The sequence below is a fragment of the Protomyctophum bolini genome (assembly GCF_963924005.1).
Source record: "Protomyctophum bolini genome assembly, chromosome: 6".
Lineage (NCBI taxonomy): Eukaryota > Metazoa > Chordata > Actinopteri > Myctophiformes > Myctophidae > Protomyctophum > Protomyctophum bolini.
Window position 1 is genome coordinate 37338712 of NC_137867.1, and position 18443 is coordinate 37357154.

The 18443-nt window shown below is 41.6% G+C and overlaps 1 protein-coding gene across 1 annotated transcript; it reads left to right on the forward strand.

The window, feature by feature from the left end:
- Positions 1-1880: 1880 nt before the first annotated feature.
- On the forward strand, positions 1881-13984 carry ak8 (adenylate kinase 8; the record flags this gene model as incomplete). The annotated part of the gene is made up of 11 exons (XM_080765780.1): positions 1881-1964; positions 2216-2317; positions 5547-5628; positions 6464-6535; positions 7430-7630; positions 8282-8413; positions 8878-8967; positions 11924-12065; positions 12743-12823; positions 13221-13347; positions 13865-13984. The coding sequence occupies 11 exons, from the start codon at positions 1881-1883 to the stop codon at positions 13982-13984; spliced, it is 1233 nt and encodes a 410-aa protein (XP_080621906.1).
- Between the last annotated feature and the right edge of the window lie 4459 nt (positions 13985-18443).

Genomic DNA, 18443 nt, shown 5'->3' on the forward strand with positions numbered 1-18443 from the left:
TGCAGTAATTATTTGGAATAAAACCTGGTGGACTTTAATGCGTCAAAGTAGTGGATGTAAGTAACCATTTACTGTACTTGATACTTGCTGTCTGCTGCAGTCCTCCCTGTCGCAAATGAATCTAATCAGCAGGATTTTGAGGAAAAAGCCAAAGGTTTATATTTGAGGTGATCTTGCTCTCAGCGGGCTATGTTTGAATGTAACCGTGTTTCACAGAGAGGCAGGATTGACATCAGTTTACTGAATTCAAAATGAGAATTGAACGCGCTATCCTCATAACTGCAGGCTATTTATGTCTGTAATTTCTTTATTATCAAACCAATCCCCACATGTTGATACTAGTGTGACGGAAACTTATCTCCCGTGTTTGAGTTTTGAAGTAATTAAACATAAGAGGATGAGTTGAACTGTCTGAACTCAAGGATGATTGAATGATGCCCCATTATCAGTAACAATATTATATATACAACTCAAATACGAACTGCCTAATCTGTCGTCACAGCGGATACAATTTAAAAGTAGTTGTTTTTTTTGTACATTGATTGTCTATCGGACAGACTGTGTGGTTTGTCCCTGATATGATGGACATTTTGAAGCTGTGTTTTCAGATGTCCAGGTTTGGTGACTGCATGCCAACCAACCACGTCATTCTACTTTTATTTTATTTTATGTTCCAGCAACCAAATGATGACAGCAAACAACACACAACCTACTGCACAATAACTCTGAATGAGACAATAATGTAGTTGACCTAATGTTTGACGTGGCATGTGTGGGTGTGTAACGATGAATGTTCTGCCCTTTGTATCACCACCCCGAGGAGACGAATGTTAAAACTGTGAACAAGAGAAATAAAAGATTTCTAAATCTTTTTCAAAGTCTCTCCTTGTCGTCATGATGTCCCAGAGAGGACGAGCAGCGTAATAGGAATCGGCAGCTTGGCTTATATGGTATTTTAAACTCTAAACCTAAGAAGAAGTGCAGCTATAGAAATCGGCTTATGTTTATTTTAAATTCTAAACATCATACCTCAAACCAGAAATAAATGATACTACTACCATTGAATGTCACTGCTATATAATAATAATAAACTCCATTTATAAATATAATTTATATATACAGCTCCCCCTCCCCTCTCCATCTCACTGAATTAGAATATTTTGTAAAAGTTAATTTTCTTCAAAATTCAAAAAGTGAAACGTTCATATATTCTCATTTCATTGTGCATAAAGTGCAGTAACTGCATACATTAATAAACTTTTCGACATTTCTCATTTCATTCTTTTTAGTGGTCTAGTAAAATATTCGAATTAATTGAGATAGGATATTTAGATTTTTATGAGCTGTACGCCATAATCATCAAGATTAAAACAAAAAAGGTTTTAAATACTTCACTTTATGCACAATGAATTGAGAATATATGAAAGTTTCACTTTTTGAATTATATTACAGAAGAAAATGAACTTTAAAAAATATTCTAATTCAGTGATATATATATATATATATATATATATATATATATATATATATATATATATGTATGTATGTATATGATTATTTTACTCAAATGCGCTCGTCACAAACTGTAGAACAGTATTGCTAGGCAACGCACATATACATACGTAGCCTACGTATACAAACGTCGCACGCGGATGACGTTTTCCATAGCAACAAGTGGACGGTTGTTGAACTGGGAAAAGGTATGTTTAATTTTCCGCTAAAAACTATTAACTTGTGTTTCTACTTTGATACTTACTTACTTGTAGTTTGTTACAATGTGTGTGGAAGATATGGGTTCAATGAATTAACATCCATTCCAGCAGAACGATAGGCTACAATATTTTTTGACTTCTCAGGTAGAAGAATTTAGCCGTTCCATCATGGATGAAACCGTCAAACCTCTGAGGATTCCTCCACAAATATCTGTTTACGCAGAGAAACATGAGATATTTGATTTGCTTCAGGTAAAAATAATAATAATACAGAGGCCTATTTTGTCTTCAAGATTTCTGCTTGTCACCAATGTTACTTACTGCTGACTGTCAGACTTATCACATGCATCATGATTTAATTAATTCTTAGTCTTATGCATACACTGCAGTGCAGTGTAAGTTATCATCCCAATATACAGTTCGTTAAGTTGAACATGCAATCATAATGAAGATGTTAAATAAATAATAATTGAGTAATAGACAGTGTTGTTGTTGTTTTCCAGACCATGGTGAGCAGTCTGATAATCGATCAACCACAGAAGCCAATCTCCTACCTGATCTCCCTGCTGAAGAGAGACAGGGTTGATGGTGGGTATTCTTTCTGGGTAATGTAGTCCTCAGAGACTGACACTGTCCTAGGCTCTTAGTCTAGGACAGTAGAAATTATGTGTCAACAACCCCCTCCCTATACAGTAGGGCAGGCTATAAGAGTCATGTCACTGCAATCATGTTTTGATCACATCATTTACTTTCTTTATTCTGACCACTAGATGGAGCTGTAGTTCTACATTATTGCAACCTTTACAGTCTGAATTATAGAACTGACTAGACTGCCCCAACATGTTTCTGACTTTCTTTCTTTCAGTGCCAAAAATCATAATTCTGGGTGCACCTGCTTCTGGGAAAACAACTATTGTGAGTTTTATAGATAGATAGTCAGACAGACAGACATGTACACTGTACAGCTTGTAGCCTGATATTCTTTAAGTTTTTTGAATGAATCTTGAAAGTGCTTGAATGATTTTGCATTTCTTAAAAAAATTCTTCTCTTCTGGGGTCTCTGGCACAAAAAAATGTTAAGATAGAAAAAAAGAATATATATAGGATGATGATGATGATGATGATGAATTCTAGGCGACGAAGCTGTGCTGTCAGCTGGGAGTGGTTCATGTGACGACTGACAGTTTGTTGAGGGAAGCTGGCCTTCAAAATACACACACACAGCAGGTGCACGCACACACACACACACACACACACACACACACACACACACACACAAGCATTAATATAGTATTTTATATAATATATTGTTATAGTATTTGATACATCATTAAACAGTGTTTTATAGTCATTAAATTCATTTAACAATATTTTTTAACATTTCATACATGATGTAGGCTATACTGTATGTTGATTATATACATATACAGTACTATTGTATTCATCATTAACATACTTCATACATTATTTAATGATTCATACAACATGATATCATTCTGATATTGCTACAGTATATAGAGTGTTTGTTCAGGACAGGAGTCTCCCTGTCTCTCTGGTTCTTTATTAAACAGAAAATACAAGTGCAATTGGAACTGAAAACTATATGAATCTGATAAATGGGTACTCTGGCCACCTACATCAAAACATGTATTTTCAGTTTATTAAAGATCTGGAGAGACGCAGAGACCCCTGCTACTGAACAAACACTCTATAACAATGCTTACTATGAGAATAACCTTTCAACAAACGTTGAAAGGTTTTCAACGTTTTCTTTTAACCAAAAAGATATCACTTACCCTACCTTTTATAGGATGTCCCTGATGATGTGTGGCTCAGACTGATTCAACAGAGACTGAACACACCACACTGTTTCAGACAGGTAACAGTCAGTCTAATATAATATATGTTTATATAATATTAATAATAATAATACTTGCTTATCTCTGCCTCTATTAGGGCTGCAAGTGCATAATATTTTCCTAGTGATTATTCTGTTGATTACTTTTTTGAGAAAACCTCTTATCTCCATTAACCTTTTTTTCGTAAATTAATGCCATGCATGCCTGATCATACTATACAGCGTCACACAGAAAAGCTAAAATAGCAGATAAGCTGCTGCTGTAGTTTAGTTGAACCTTAAAAAAGAATTGATTCTTTTTTATAATTGATTAATTAGTCAGATTAACTGTTGCACTGTCTCTATTTATAAATGTACTTCTCTGTGTCGGCTTCTATTTATGTACCTGTCTATTCATCTCTGTGTCTATTTATCTTTCTGTCTCTATTTATATACCTGTCATTTTATCTGTTTGTCTGTCAGTCTTTATTTACCTGTCTGTCTGTCTATATTGTTTGTTTACTTCTGTAGTTGTATACCTTTTTTTCACTGGTTCGTATACTGTGTTTGGATTCAAGCTAAGGGTATGAATTTGAAATATGGTGTAAAAATAATAATAAAAAGCTTTTAGCTTCACAAATGTCAGCTTCTCTTTAGTATTTAGCGTTTAGCTCCCGCGTGTTTAGCTCAGAGCTCGGTGGTGATTAACCAGCTCGTTTCATCTGCTAATGTGTGTTTGTAGCTGCAGGCTATACGCCAGGGCCTCAGTCATATGGCACTCAGCATGACCAGTACACGTGTGTGTGTGTGTGTGTGTGTGTGTGTGTGTGTGTGTGTGTGTGTGTGTGTGTGTGTGTGTGTGTGTGTGTGTGTGTGTGTGTGCAAGCGCAAGCGCAAGCGTGTGCATTCACACACAACAAGCGTGATTGACAGCTAAGCCCCCTGGCTACAACTATCTGATTAATTATTGTAACAGTCTTCTCGTCTCTGTTCTGATCTCCTCTCCTCTCCTATATGATTAGATATATGTATGGAGGAGGCTGCTATAGGAGCAGACCTCCTGCAGAGAGATGAGTGGAGGGATGAATGAGAGGAGTGACGGGGTCAAACATCAGAGAGAAAATGGGGGACGAGAGACTGTTGTGTTTACTGGAAGAATCCTCTCCTCTGTCCCTCCTCTCCAACATGCTCACTTTCTGTGGTTTCTCTCATGTAGGCCTACAGTATAGTCTGTGTGCATTGTGTGTGTGAGAGACTGAGAGTGAGTGTGAGAGAGAGAGATAGAGTGAGTGAGTGAGTGAGTGAGTGTCTGTGTGTGTGTCTGTGTGTGTGTGCCTGCGTGCGTAAGAGCCTGTGTGAGGTGGAGGGCAGAAGGATTAGAAGACAACAGTGAGTCCCTGAGGAGGGGGGGTCAAAGCAGATAGAGAGAAATACTTATTAGAATTTCAATCAGGACTCAAACCGAGCTGTAACGAGCTGTGCGCGTTTGCGTGCGTGCGTACACTGTCCTATAGTCACCTTGCAGTACAGACACTATTCCAAACAGTGTGCAGAGAGGACAACACAGGCCTATAAAGCATTGGTTCTCAACCTTTTCAGGACGCGGCCTCCCAAAATAATCATATTTGAAGTGGGAACCCCCAAAATAATCATATTTGAACTGGGGATGCCCCCCAAAATAATCATTTTGGGGACCTTCCAAAATAATCATGATTGAACTGGGGACCCCCCCCCCCCCCCCATTTTTTTAAATATATTTTTAACTTGGCACCACCCACCCTGACAAGCACATGGAATGTAGGAGTTGAGGCATTCAACTTTCGGTGCCACAAATAAATATTGTGAAAATATCAAGCTCACAACGCCTTGTGATAGGCATTGTGAGCTGGCAAAAACAAAAAAGAAAATCCATTAATTCAAGGCGTCATGGGGTGTGTAATTGATGAAAAAAAGCCATACGTCAAACCATGAACTATGGTTGTGTTGTGCATTTTCAGGGCTGGCTATTGGAAGGCATTCCTCAGTCCAGACTACAGGCAATGTCTTTACAGGAGAATGGCATTATTCCCCAGCATGTTGGTAAGTAACATGTTCGTATGTAACATTATAGGCTTCTTCATTGGCTGCCATTTTTTGTGCCATCGTTCCAGACCCCATACATTTTTTTCCCATAGAGATTTCCAAAAATATTTATATTGATTATTTTAAGCCTCCTAGAATCAAGCCATCCAGGATCCATTGATGAGATATACTTTATTGTCCCACGAGGGGACATTTGTCTTGGGCAAAAGTGCAGTAGTACATCAACGTTTTAGAACACACACAGACAATACACAGTAGCAGCATTGTGCAATCATTGGAGAGAGTATTCACAAGGTATAGTATCACAAGAGTATCACAAGATAAGAACAGTGCAAATTTGCAATCAGAAAGTATGAATATAAAAAGTACAAAAGAGTAATTCACCAGGTATAAGAGAGTATTCACAGAGAAAAATAAGTAACCCCACTAAGAGCTATGAACTATATGGCGATTGTTCAGTAGAACAATTGAAGTGGGAAGGAAAGAAAGTTTGAAGCGGTTGCTCTTGCAACGGCACGCTCTACCACTGATTCATGACCATAAAACATTTGATTCTGTAACAAAAGTTTGAATATTGAATTGATAATATGATAATATAATACTATAATTAATAAATGCCCTTGCTTCGCACCGCATTTCGAGCTTGCAAATCTGCTACTTTTGATGCTTTTGTGTGACGAAGTATGATCAAGATGGGTGATAAAAAGCACAAAAGGTTTCTGCCCAACAGCAACAAATAATTACATTTCTACTGTATGTTGTACACCGTTTTGTGTGTGTGTGTGTGTGTGTGTGTGTGTGTGTGTGTGTGTGTGTGCGTGTGCGTGTGTAGTGGTTTTAGAGGCACCAGATGACGTATTGCTAGAGCGAAGTCAGGGCAGAATGCTAGACCCTGTGACTGGAGGTCAGTACACACACACACACATGTTTTTATTCTTTATTTGAATCCACAAATTAATATTAATGTACAGGGAAACAAATGAAATATTGTTAGACAGCTCATGGGCACCTGAGGGTACATATAGCACCTTCTCCACACAGACACATCGCCTATAACAGCTGAAACAGAGCATACATTTAGCACGTCTTTAAGCTTTGCTCTTTGTCATGCCAGCGATTGTCAGGCCACTCGTGGTCAGTTTATATTTCATGGCCCAAAAAGCTTCTGAATATTATGCAGAGGCTAGTCTATACATCTGTACCCATCCAAAAGTTATGATTCTAAGAAATGGTTGGTACTTTGAATGTTTATCTTGGAAAGCCTGGTCCAAGCCTACTTCTAGAATGAGGACCTATTTTTGACTGGTGTCAACAAAAATAACATCACACACACACACACACACACACACACACACACACACACACACACACACACACACGCGCGCGCGCGCACGCACGTACTGGCGAGAGTACAAAATATTATATTGAGTATATGAATAGAGACGGCACCCGGAGGAAACCATGAGGCCAAATGGATATAGTGGCCGTCATTGCAGCTCGAGCCCGTTGACTATCATTGCGCACGTTCATGTTATTGGGCCCATGACACGTGAACGAATGTTTCATACGTGAACGCGTGCAATGATAGTCAACGGCCAGCGCGTTCATGTGTTTGGGGCAAATCCATCCCAGAATGCACTCTGTTCCTACCCGGAAGGAGGAGTGAAATCGCCTCATGTGCTTTTGAGCAAGTTAATGCAAGTGGATGGAAGGAGAACTCGGGTGCCGTCTCTATTCATATATACTCTAAGGTCTGAACTAAGTCATTTGTTCCTATGTGATGTCAATTCCTGTGTAGATGTGTACCACCGGACTTTCATCTGGCCGTCTGACCAATCTGTAGCTGATCGACTAGAGAAGGGGCGTGGCCAGTCAGAGGAGAAGCGATTGGTGGAACTGCAACAGTACCGGTGTGAAGTCACAGGTCTAATCTCCGCCTACCGGTATGCCCTGAAAGCAGTCAATGCTGACCAACCTCACACAGACGTTTACCAGCAAGGTACACACACACACACACACACACACAGTTTCAAAAGATTTTTCTACATGTTAGACATTTGAAAACTTGTGAAATGGGACGTTTCTTCATATTGAGTAGTTTTACTTTTAGTACTTTCAATATATTTTGATGCCAATAACATGCAAATGTTGTACTTTAAGTGCATTTTGAATAACAGACTTTCACTTGTAACATTTCTACACTGCAGATACTTTTTCTTAAGTAAAACATGTGAGTACTTTTTTCTCCACCCCATGCCAAATTGGATGTAGGCCCCTACACTATTCTAAAATCATTGACTGGATGTGTCTAAACTGAATGGCAGACCATGACATCTGTTCCTGTTGAATTGTCTAAAGTAAACGTATGATCAAAAGCCCTAGGCTTAGATGGTAATGAAACGGAAATCACCAGGATACTGTAGTAGGTATCCAACTGTGGTTGGTCTCATTTACAAAACTTGTAAAAAATGACAGTTTTGTCTCTATAGCTACTTTTGGGGGATATTTTTCAATATGGTATTTCATTGTGATGTAGCAAATTGCCGTCCACTTGAAATACTTTGAACTGTTTTGAAAAGAGTATTTAGCTAAATTAGCTGTAGTTACATTCAGTTGTGCGGGTGGTTGAGATTGAGTCGTGTGTTGACAGTGCTGAACTTCGTGCTGACTCCCGGTCGCTCTGTGGCGCCCATCATTCCCAGAATCCTGCTGTTAGGACCACCTGGCTCTGGCAAGAGTCACCAAGCAACGCTGTTATCTGACAAATACAACATGGTCAACGGTTAGTAGTACACATTTAACCCATTTAGGACTGAGGCCGATTCTAAAAACGCTGCTATATACTGTACACAGCAACACACTAAAATGAATGAACCCTTTACCGTCCTAAAGGGTTAACCTTTATTTAACTATCTGAGGGCACAATGATGGCTGAACCTTCCTTTTCATTGCTGCCAAGATACAAATAATATAGCCTATAAAGATTTTAAAAAAATCAATAAATGAAATAAACAAAAAGAAAAAATAAGAAAATAGTGAAATGCCCCCACTGGTGAACTGTTACCTTCACTAATCACTTAACGTACGTGTGTGTGTGTGTGTGTGTGTGTGTGTGTGTGTGTGTGTGTGTGTGTGTGTGTGTGTGTGTGTGTGTGTGTGTGTGTGTGTGTGTGTGTGTGTGTGTGTGTGTGTGTGTGTGTGTGTGTTTGTTGGTGTGCGTGTGTGTGTGCGTGCGTGCGTGCGCAGTTAGTTGCGGTCAGTTGTTAAAGTCAATAGCAGCAGATGATTCCAGGCTGGGAGGTCTGGTCAAACCTTACATAGATACTGAACAAAAAGGTAAGCCTCACACGTGAATCTAGTTTGTGTCCGAGCATAGCCATGGTAACGCCCCGCCTCCCTCTGATTGGCCTACCGACACTGCCCGTCTTGACTGTCCTCCGAGGTGGATATAGCTATGCTGGTCTGATGAGAGGTAACTCCATGGTGGGAAATAATACAAGTATGGTATGATACCAGTAAGACGTGCAAACGCCTTTTGTGCCCATATATGGATCTGAGTGGACCTGGCCCCTTTTGTGCCCATATATGGAGCTGAGTGATTGCTGATGCAACACACTCCATATTTGGATAGCGGGACAGACACACAGACACACACACACACACACACACACACAGACAGACAGACAGACATGATCTGCTAGGTCTCATGTAAGTGCTCACTGCGTTCGCAACAAGAGAACTGTCTGTAACTTGTAAGTTTTGTTTTTGTAGAAGAGGCAAACTAATATTGTGTAGCCTACTTCTCAATAAAGTGTTAGTGAATCGTGTAATCTAATTATAGTAAACTAATACTATATTATACTAAAAAGGATAAAGATGAAGGGAAAAGAGACCTTTTTTACAGTACAGTGGTTCACGTTTACATACACATATAAATAAATTACACAATCAACACAAACACTTTATTTTAGAACACACCCAAATCAAATCATATTATGGCGTACATGTTCAATCAATTATTCAATTGTCAAAGCAAATGGCATAAACAATATTAGTTTACCACTAGTTTACCTCTTCTACAAACATACATATCGCATCTCGGAGGACAGTCAAGACGTGCAGTGTCGGTAGGCCAATCAAAGGCAGGCGGGGTGTTACCATGCCCAGACCATGCCTATGCTCGGACACAAACTAGATTCACGCAACTCACACACACACACACACACACACACACACACACACACACACACACACACACACACACACACACACACACACACGTACGCATGCAACCAACACCCATCCTTTATTATCACTTTGTGTTTTCTCTCTTTCCATCTTCCTGTCGGCATGGTGACAGCTTCACTCTGGAGAGTGTTTGACAGCCTCTTCATCATCAAAGCAAAGATGTGTGTGTGTGTGTGTGTGTGTGTGTGTGTGTGTGTGTGTGTGTGTGTGTGTGTGTGTGTGTGTGTGTGTGTGTGTGTGTGTGTGTGTGTGTGTGTGTGTGTGTGTGCATGCGTGCACGCGTGCGTGCAGGCGTGCGTGCATGTGTGATCACAGTCTTTGTGTTAAACAGGGACAGTGTTGATTTGAACAGTGGAGTCTGGATGGCTAACAAGAACCCCCACAAACTATATCTCTCTCTTTATCACACACATGCGTGTGCACACACACACACACACACACACACACACACACACACACACTCAGAGTGTTTGTGTGCGTCCTAACAGGCTGATATTAACAGTCTGATTGAACTTCAAAGCCTGTATAATCATTCTGTTTACAGACCATATATACCTCACAGAGCACATACGCGCACACACACACACACACACACACACACACACACACACACACACACACACACACACACACACACACACACTCTGCATGAACTCCGTGTTGAACTGTGTGAGATAAGATGGGCTGAGCTTTAATGGTTCCCAGAGGGTACCGTTGGTTTGGTCACAGCAACATGAATAGAATCCAGATGAAATGGAACACAAGACAGCGGATCAAAATGTAACACATGGGAAATACTCTGAAAATACAGCAGTTTGCATGACTGCATAATGGTGCATATTTGAAGGAAATATGTATATGGTAATGTACCACTAGTCTATATATAATAACACTATTAACTGTCTTTGTACATACCATGGAGATACGTCTTTGACTTTATTGTGTTTTCTTATCCTTGATGTGTTCTTTCAGTGTATACATGTAACAACACTATAATCCTATTTGTACATTATTAACAGAATGTGGATATACTGTAGCACAAAATGCACTGTAAAGACATATAGGACATTATGTACAAAGACATATAAATTACCAAGAGATGCTAATTTTCATCCCCAACATAAAAAACAAGTAACATACAGAATGAACAGTAGTACATAATTACAATCAACACCATAAATAATACAAATTAATTACAAAACACGGTTACAGAACACAATGGACCTTATGCACACCGCTGCCATATTGCCAGCAAGGTGGTACCCTTGCTGACCCATTGACAGCCTATTACTAAACAGAAAACTCCTATCCTATTATATTACACAACGTCAAACTTCAGAGTGTCAGAATTTGGAAGCGCTCGTTATCTGTAAAGCAAACTCCTGCTGCCTCCTGCATTATGTGCAAATTCAAAACAGGTGGTATGCACTATCCGTTGAGTGATATTCAACGAGTGATATTCAAACTCCAACACTTAAAAATATCACCTGCAAGGAATTTCTTGACAGGAAGTAGCTCATAACATATCTACAGTGGGTTTTTATGAAACAAACACTTTGCAGATAGAAAGAGGATATTTCAAGCTTTTCATACAGCTGCAATGTTGGTGAGTTTGATGTTGTTTAATACAATCTGACAGGACGTTTATATTTCTGTTCTATTTCTATTTGGATGAATGGGTTGTCAATCGGAAATTGCACCTAGTTACCACCTTGCTGACAAGATGGCAGCGGTGTGCATAAGGTCAATGAAATCCATTATGTAATTCCTTTATGTACAAAACACTATTACACTATTACACTATCAATGGATTATGTATAGATAGTGTTCAGGTGGATTGCGACCCATCACCACCCACCAGGCAAACCAGGCATACTTAATTAACATTTTAACAAATACTGTAGACTTAAAAAAAGAAATGCCTCCTTATATAACAATAAGACCTGATGATCATGTTTTAGGGTGGAAAAAATCACGGCACTCACGGCATTGATTTATTGATTGATTGACTGACTGATTGATTGATTGATTGATAATGCTGTAGTTCCAGACAGCCTAGTATTGCAGATCCTGACAGAACGTCTGAGCAGGCTGGACTGTTGCACCAGAGGCTGGGTTCTCCATGACTTCCCTAAAGATCTACAACAGGCTGAAAAACTCAACCAGAGCAACTATATACCCAGCAGGTAGGCCTATTATTAGGGCGACTGTGGCTCAGGAGGTAGAGCAGGTCGTCCAATGATCTGTGGGTGAGCGGTTCGAACCCCGGCTCCTCCTGTCCACATGTCGACGTGACCTTGGGCAAGACACTGAACCCCACAATGTCTCCAATGAGCTGGTCGGTGCCTTGCGGTAGCTCGCCACCATTGGTGTGTGAATGTGGGAAGTGAGGACGCTGGCGTCGACTGTTCGCCGCCGCTTCACCTCCCAATGTATGAATGAATGGACCGTTGTAAAGCGCTTTGAGTAGGCACGTAGTGCATAGAAAAGCTCTATAAACATGCAAATCAGGTGTCCTTAAAGATACAGAATTATTTTTGCAGAATTATTTACACACACACACACACACACACAATCGTACACTACATTTCTATGTCTATGGAAGAGCTTAAGAACCTGATGCTAGGCAGGAGAGGGTGTGGAGGCAGGGCAGCGATTTAAGGAGTCCAGATTTGGAGTTGGCTATTGTCCTCACTCTCGCATCACTTCATCGCTATGGCAGACAGGCTAATGCTGCCTTATGGTTGGTCTAAACTCTAAAGGCTGATATATTAGTACTGGTCTGCCAGGTGGCTCGGACAGGACGAGAACTTGTGACTGACATAATGTGTGACATGCTGTAATTGTATCCTATCCTCTGTAGAGTTTTCTTTCTTGAGATGACGGATGATGTCACCATGGAGAGGCTGACCATGAGAACCACAGACCCAGTCAGTGGAGAGAGGTCTGTCTGTCTGTTTTGTCTTGTTTTGTCTTGTCTTGTCTTGTCTTGTCTTGTCTTGTCTTGTCTTGTCTTGTCTGTCTGTCTGTCTGTCTGTACCATATATCCCGTTAAAGTAATCTCTCCTGTGTCTCCCCTATGCACATGCATAAAGTGAGTGGCAAAATGAGTGGGAAAGTGAGTTTAACGTTGTTTAATGCAATCAGATAGGACTGTAGTTTTTTGCCACTCAGTAGGCGTTCCCATGTAACTTCTGGGTATGATGATGATATCATGCGCATACCCTCTATACTACACATCTAGTCGTCAATTTCACTAAAGTAAGCTAATGTAAACCTATCTCAACTAGACTACACTAAATCAAAACTAGCTAAACTAAACTAGTCCTGGTGTTTGTCAGGTACCACTCTGTGTGTCATCCAGCTCCTCCAGAGGTTCAGGACAGACTCCAGACCAGCCCTAAAGACACACCTGAAGTGGTCAGAGACAGACTGACAGACTACTGGACAAACACTGCTCCACTGAAGGTAAAATACACACAAACTTAACACATAAACGTGCGTGCGCCGTTGACCTTCCTTATCGACAAGCTCAAAACGTATCCATTCGCACCGAATTCCGAGCTTGTTATTACGGTTTCTCCCTGATAGTGATGATATTCACTTGGAGGTCCTTGACATTGAAATGTTTGAGAACCACTGGCATGAGAGACTAATGGACAGGCGGAAAGGGGCATCTAGTGGGAAAAACTAAAACTACACAGGACCAGACGGTGACAGTCGGGAAATAGTGCGACTACTGTATAAATTGTACAAATTACAGTTTGCTTGGGGGAGCATGGTATTGCTTGTTGACAGTAATGTTAGTTGTCAGCCTGCAGCTGTCTTCATCCACTTTGCCAACCAAGTATTTATTTAGTTTTTCCTTCTTTTTTTTCCCGGTGTGTGTGCGTGTGCGCGTGCGTGCGTGCGTGCATACGTGCGTGCATGCATACGTGCATGTGTGTGTGTGTGTGTGTGTGTGTGGGTGGGTGCATGTGTGTAGTCTCTGTATGTAGATGCAGTGTCTGTGAATGCTGACCAGGAGCCTCACACTGTGTTTGAGAGTCTAGAGAGCCGACTGCTGGACAGACGAACCTCGTCCACTAGGGTGCAGAAGAGCTAAAGAAGAGAAGACCAGTTCCATTATCAAAGTTCAATCAGTGGGGGGGGAAATTAAGTAAATAAAGTCTATTTCACACACAAAATTTTTTAAGTTAATTTGTGAACACTCTCACACACAATACAAATTCACTGGTGAAAGAGGCAGAGGACAAAACCTATATACTTTGTTGACTATGGTCGACTCCCCAGGGCTCTGTACTTGGCCCCCTCCTTATTTCCTTAATCTACACCAAAACTCTTCACCGAAAAATGCGCTGAAAATAGCAGATCTCCGAGCTCACAACAAGGCTGGCAATTTCCCAGTTTACCATTAGCAGAATCAACTTGATTTGTCACATCACAGATTTACAGCCGGTACTGTCACTTTGTCTTGTACTGCAGGTCACTGGGAGCTGACCAGTACAACCACAGTTTTCTACTAGTGGTTTCCTTGGAGAGATGGAGGGATGATTTTAGGATGGATGGATGGATGAGGGGGAGGGAGTGAGTGAACGAGAGATGAAGGTATAGAGATAGAATGAGAAGACAGAGACCGGCTGTCTGTCATCACATCAGCTCCTGTCACAACTAATTTACCTCCTGCTCATACTTCCCATCATGACAGGAAACGAGGATATAAAGATGTCAGTCAAACTCCATCCTTGACAGCGTGCACCCCTGCCCCTCCCCCCCAGGATTAAAACACTCAACTATTAATTACCATCATTTGGTAAAATCATAACACTGAGGCTCTGTCTGTCTGTCTGTCTGTCTGTCTGACTGACTGACTGACTGATATGAATAAAGCAGTTTGAAGTGAAAACAGAAATAGAAGCGTACTATCATCTACTGTCATCAAATCTCCTGGCTGTTCATTTAGTAGACTACTTTAACAATGTCTTCCTCTGCCCGAACGAAGGCTGTCAGCCAACTGATCATCACCAGAAGGACTGGAATTAAGAGAGCTGGGCAGTGGGCACGTGACCCATTGTGTGATCTCTACATCCACCTGATCTACAAAGACAGCCATCATGGCATGGTGCCGATCTCATTACTTTTTTTTACACGGGTGCACTTACACCTCTATGTCAGTTCTATGGTGATTTCACTGTTAACTAGTTTTTCTGTAAATATACTTTTTACTGTATTGACCTGAGGTCAAAGAAAACCCTGGTTCATAAAACGATCCACTTTCAATTAAAAAATGTTCACGGACACACTCAGTAGGACTCAGAATTTGGGCATGCACATATATGGCCATACTGAGAACATCAGGGATCTCCATATTTGGGCATAAAAGGGACATGGACAGACGGATGTAGAGATCTCCATATAGTATGGGCACAAAGGGGACAGACAGAGGTACTCTAACAACGGATGGCTTTTGCATAACAGGGTGGGGAATGCATTGATTGCATTCCCTATTTATTTACATTGTCCCCAACGGGCAAATCATTTAATAGTAAATTGAATTTCAACTGGAGAACCCACCTCAAATAATCATATTTGAACTGGAGACCCCCAAAAATAATCCTATTTTGAACTGGGGACCCTCCACCCTGAAGGAGTTGAGGCATTGCATTTAGTTTGACCTGGTTCCACAGATAAATATTTTGAGAATAGCTGATCTACAAGCCCACAACCCTTTATATTATTTGAAGATTTGACCAATGTTTCATAAGTTTTTATTATAGTACAGTACTTTTTGTTGCAGTAATGGTCTTTTTCCCCCTCCCTTTTTGGGGTATTAAAAAGTCCATAAATTGTCACTTCACTGTTATCTGGGGACCCCCAAAACTTCCTATGGTGACCCGAGTCCCGACCTACACGTTGAGAACCACTGATCTAGCAGACCAACTGAACATGACCAACTGTCATGTGCTGTTTTCATGTTTAACGCATATCTGGTATTGTATATTTAATCTGTCATGCATGACATTGATTGATTGATTGAATATTTTATTGACACATTTTAAACGTACAGCAGTGCAACAAGTTATAAACGTCATATGGATAAGAAACAACAGAAAGAAAAGCCAAATTCATTCAATTCACCATATTTATGTTGAATTGAGGGGGGAGGGGGCGGCAGTAGCCGTGCTTGTGGTTATGGTTAGGGTGAGGGTTTGGATTAGTGCACGTGAAACACTACCGCGGGTGTTCCGTGGCTGCTGCTGCTGCCACTGCCGGAAAATGCACTCGCTGTCCCTCGGTAAAACATGTGTCCTTCCACTAGGGGCAGTAGTGTGTTCAATCCACTTCAGCTTCTTCTGCTTCGGGTGTATAAATATAAATAGCAGAGCGGTCTTTCTTCGTCTTCTCTGACTGTAACCTCTTCTTCATGTGGAGTAATGTTGACCCCTTCTGGATAAAGAGTAGAAAAAACAATCATTTGCATTTAGATGTCTGTCTGTCTGTCTGTCTGTCTGTCTGTCTGTCTGTCTGTCTGTCTAGGACCAGGTGGATTATATCTCCACTGGGAGGAGACCTCCTGGCAGACCAAGGACCAGGTGGATTATATCTCTACTGGGAGGAGACCCCCTGGCAGACCAAGGACCAGGTGGATTATATCTCCACTGGGAGGAGACCCCCAGGCTGACCAAAGACCAGGTGGATTGTATCTCCACTGGGAGGAGACCTCCTGGCAGACCAAGGACCAGGTGGATTGTATCTCCACTGGGAGGAGACCCCCTGGCTGACCAAGGACCAGGTGGATTATATCTCTACTGCATGGGAGACCTCCTGGAAGACCAAGGACCAGGTGGATTATATCTCCACTGGGAGGAGACCTCCTGGCAGACCAAGGACCAGGTGAATTATATCTCTACTGCATGGGAGACCTCCTGGCAGACCAAGGACCAGGTGGATTATATCTCTACTGCATGGGAGACCTCCTGGAGGACCAACGACCAGGATGGTCCACATGCAAATTTCGGTGGTATAATCCACAGGTAGGTCTACGAGGGTAGGTAAACCCTCAAACACATCGATTAAACTAGCTAGTAACACATTTCGTGACACACTGACTCACCATCATGAGACACTGGAGAGATGACGTCATCTTACTGGGAGAGGAGGAGGAGTTACTGGGAGAGGGGGAGGGGCTTCTGGTCTTAAAGGGACCAGAAGCTCTGATCTTGGAGCTCAGCTGGTCCAAACTACCAGACAGACTCCTTCCAGCAGATAGACTCCTCCCAGCAGACAGACTCCTCTCCACGGCCGATAAGATCCTCCTCATAGAGAGTCTGGAACACTCGACTGTGGGTGGACCCAAAGACCTGCAGAGGAGAGGATGTAAGTATTATACTTGAAGTAGTACTTGAGGCACACTTAACCCAGCTTTGTGGGTGCTCACAGTTTCCCTTTCCGTGTTGCGATGGAACCGAATCCAGAGCGCCCAAACAACTTGCCCAGCACGGACAAACACAATCAGTGGCCATGCAAAGACACATCGCTGTCTGCCTTCATTTAAAAATTTAAAATGTACGCTTTGTGTGTGTGTGTCTCACTCAGATCGCACTGCCACATAGACGCGTGGTGTCAGGCGCGCAAAGCTTGCAAATGAGGTATCTAGGTTTTTGAGAGGCGCTAGCCCCTCCTATGTCCAGCTTTGAGAGTGTGTGTAAACAGTAAACACAAACACAAACATTGTCCTAACACAAACATTGAATGCCACTGATAATGAATGGCCAGTTTTGAGTGTTTGTCCCAACACAAATATTAAATGCCATTGAAAATGAATGGCTATTTTTGAGTGTTTGTGTAAACACAAACATTACGTATACACAAACATTGAAGATAAAAGTGAGGACGCAAATTGTGATTGGCCGGAATGAGATGATGTATGACGATAAGAGCGCCCCTCACTTATTCACACGGGTGTGATTTTTAAATCTATGAGACGAATTCTGGTAACGCACTTTTCAGGGCTGTTCTCTCTCCTTGGTCGCTCTGCTCTCATTGGCTGTCTGGTCTGTCCATCATCACTGCCGTCATTATGTGGTGGTGAGGCCTTTTCTGTTGCTGTGATCGTTTGTTCTGGAACAGCAGACCAAAGCAATCAATCAGTTTGTTCTGGAATACAGCAGACCAAAGCAATCAATCAGTTAATCAATTAATCAATTCATTATTGCTTTTGAGAGAGAGGAAGAGAGAGAGTGCGTGCGTGCGTGCGTGTGTGCATGTACATACTTGGGGGGTGTGCCTGCAGTGTTTGATCTCTGTGGGGGGGCTGTGTTTGCTGTCCAACCAGAGATGACTTGATAGGAGGCGAGGTTAAAGAGGTAGGACGCGAGGTTAAGGAGGTAGGAGGTGAGGAGATAGGAGGCAAGATTAAGGAGATAGGAGGCGCGGTTAAGGAGATAAGAGGCGAGGTTAAGGAGATAGGAGGTGAGGAGATAGGCGACGAGGTTAAGGAGATAGGAGGCGAGGTTAAGGAGATAGGAGGTGAGGAAATAGGAGGCGAGGTTAAGGAAATAGAA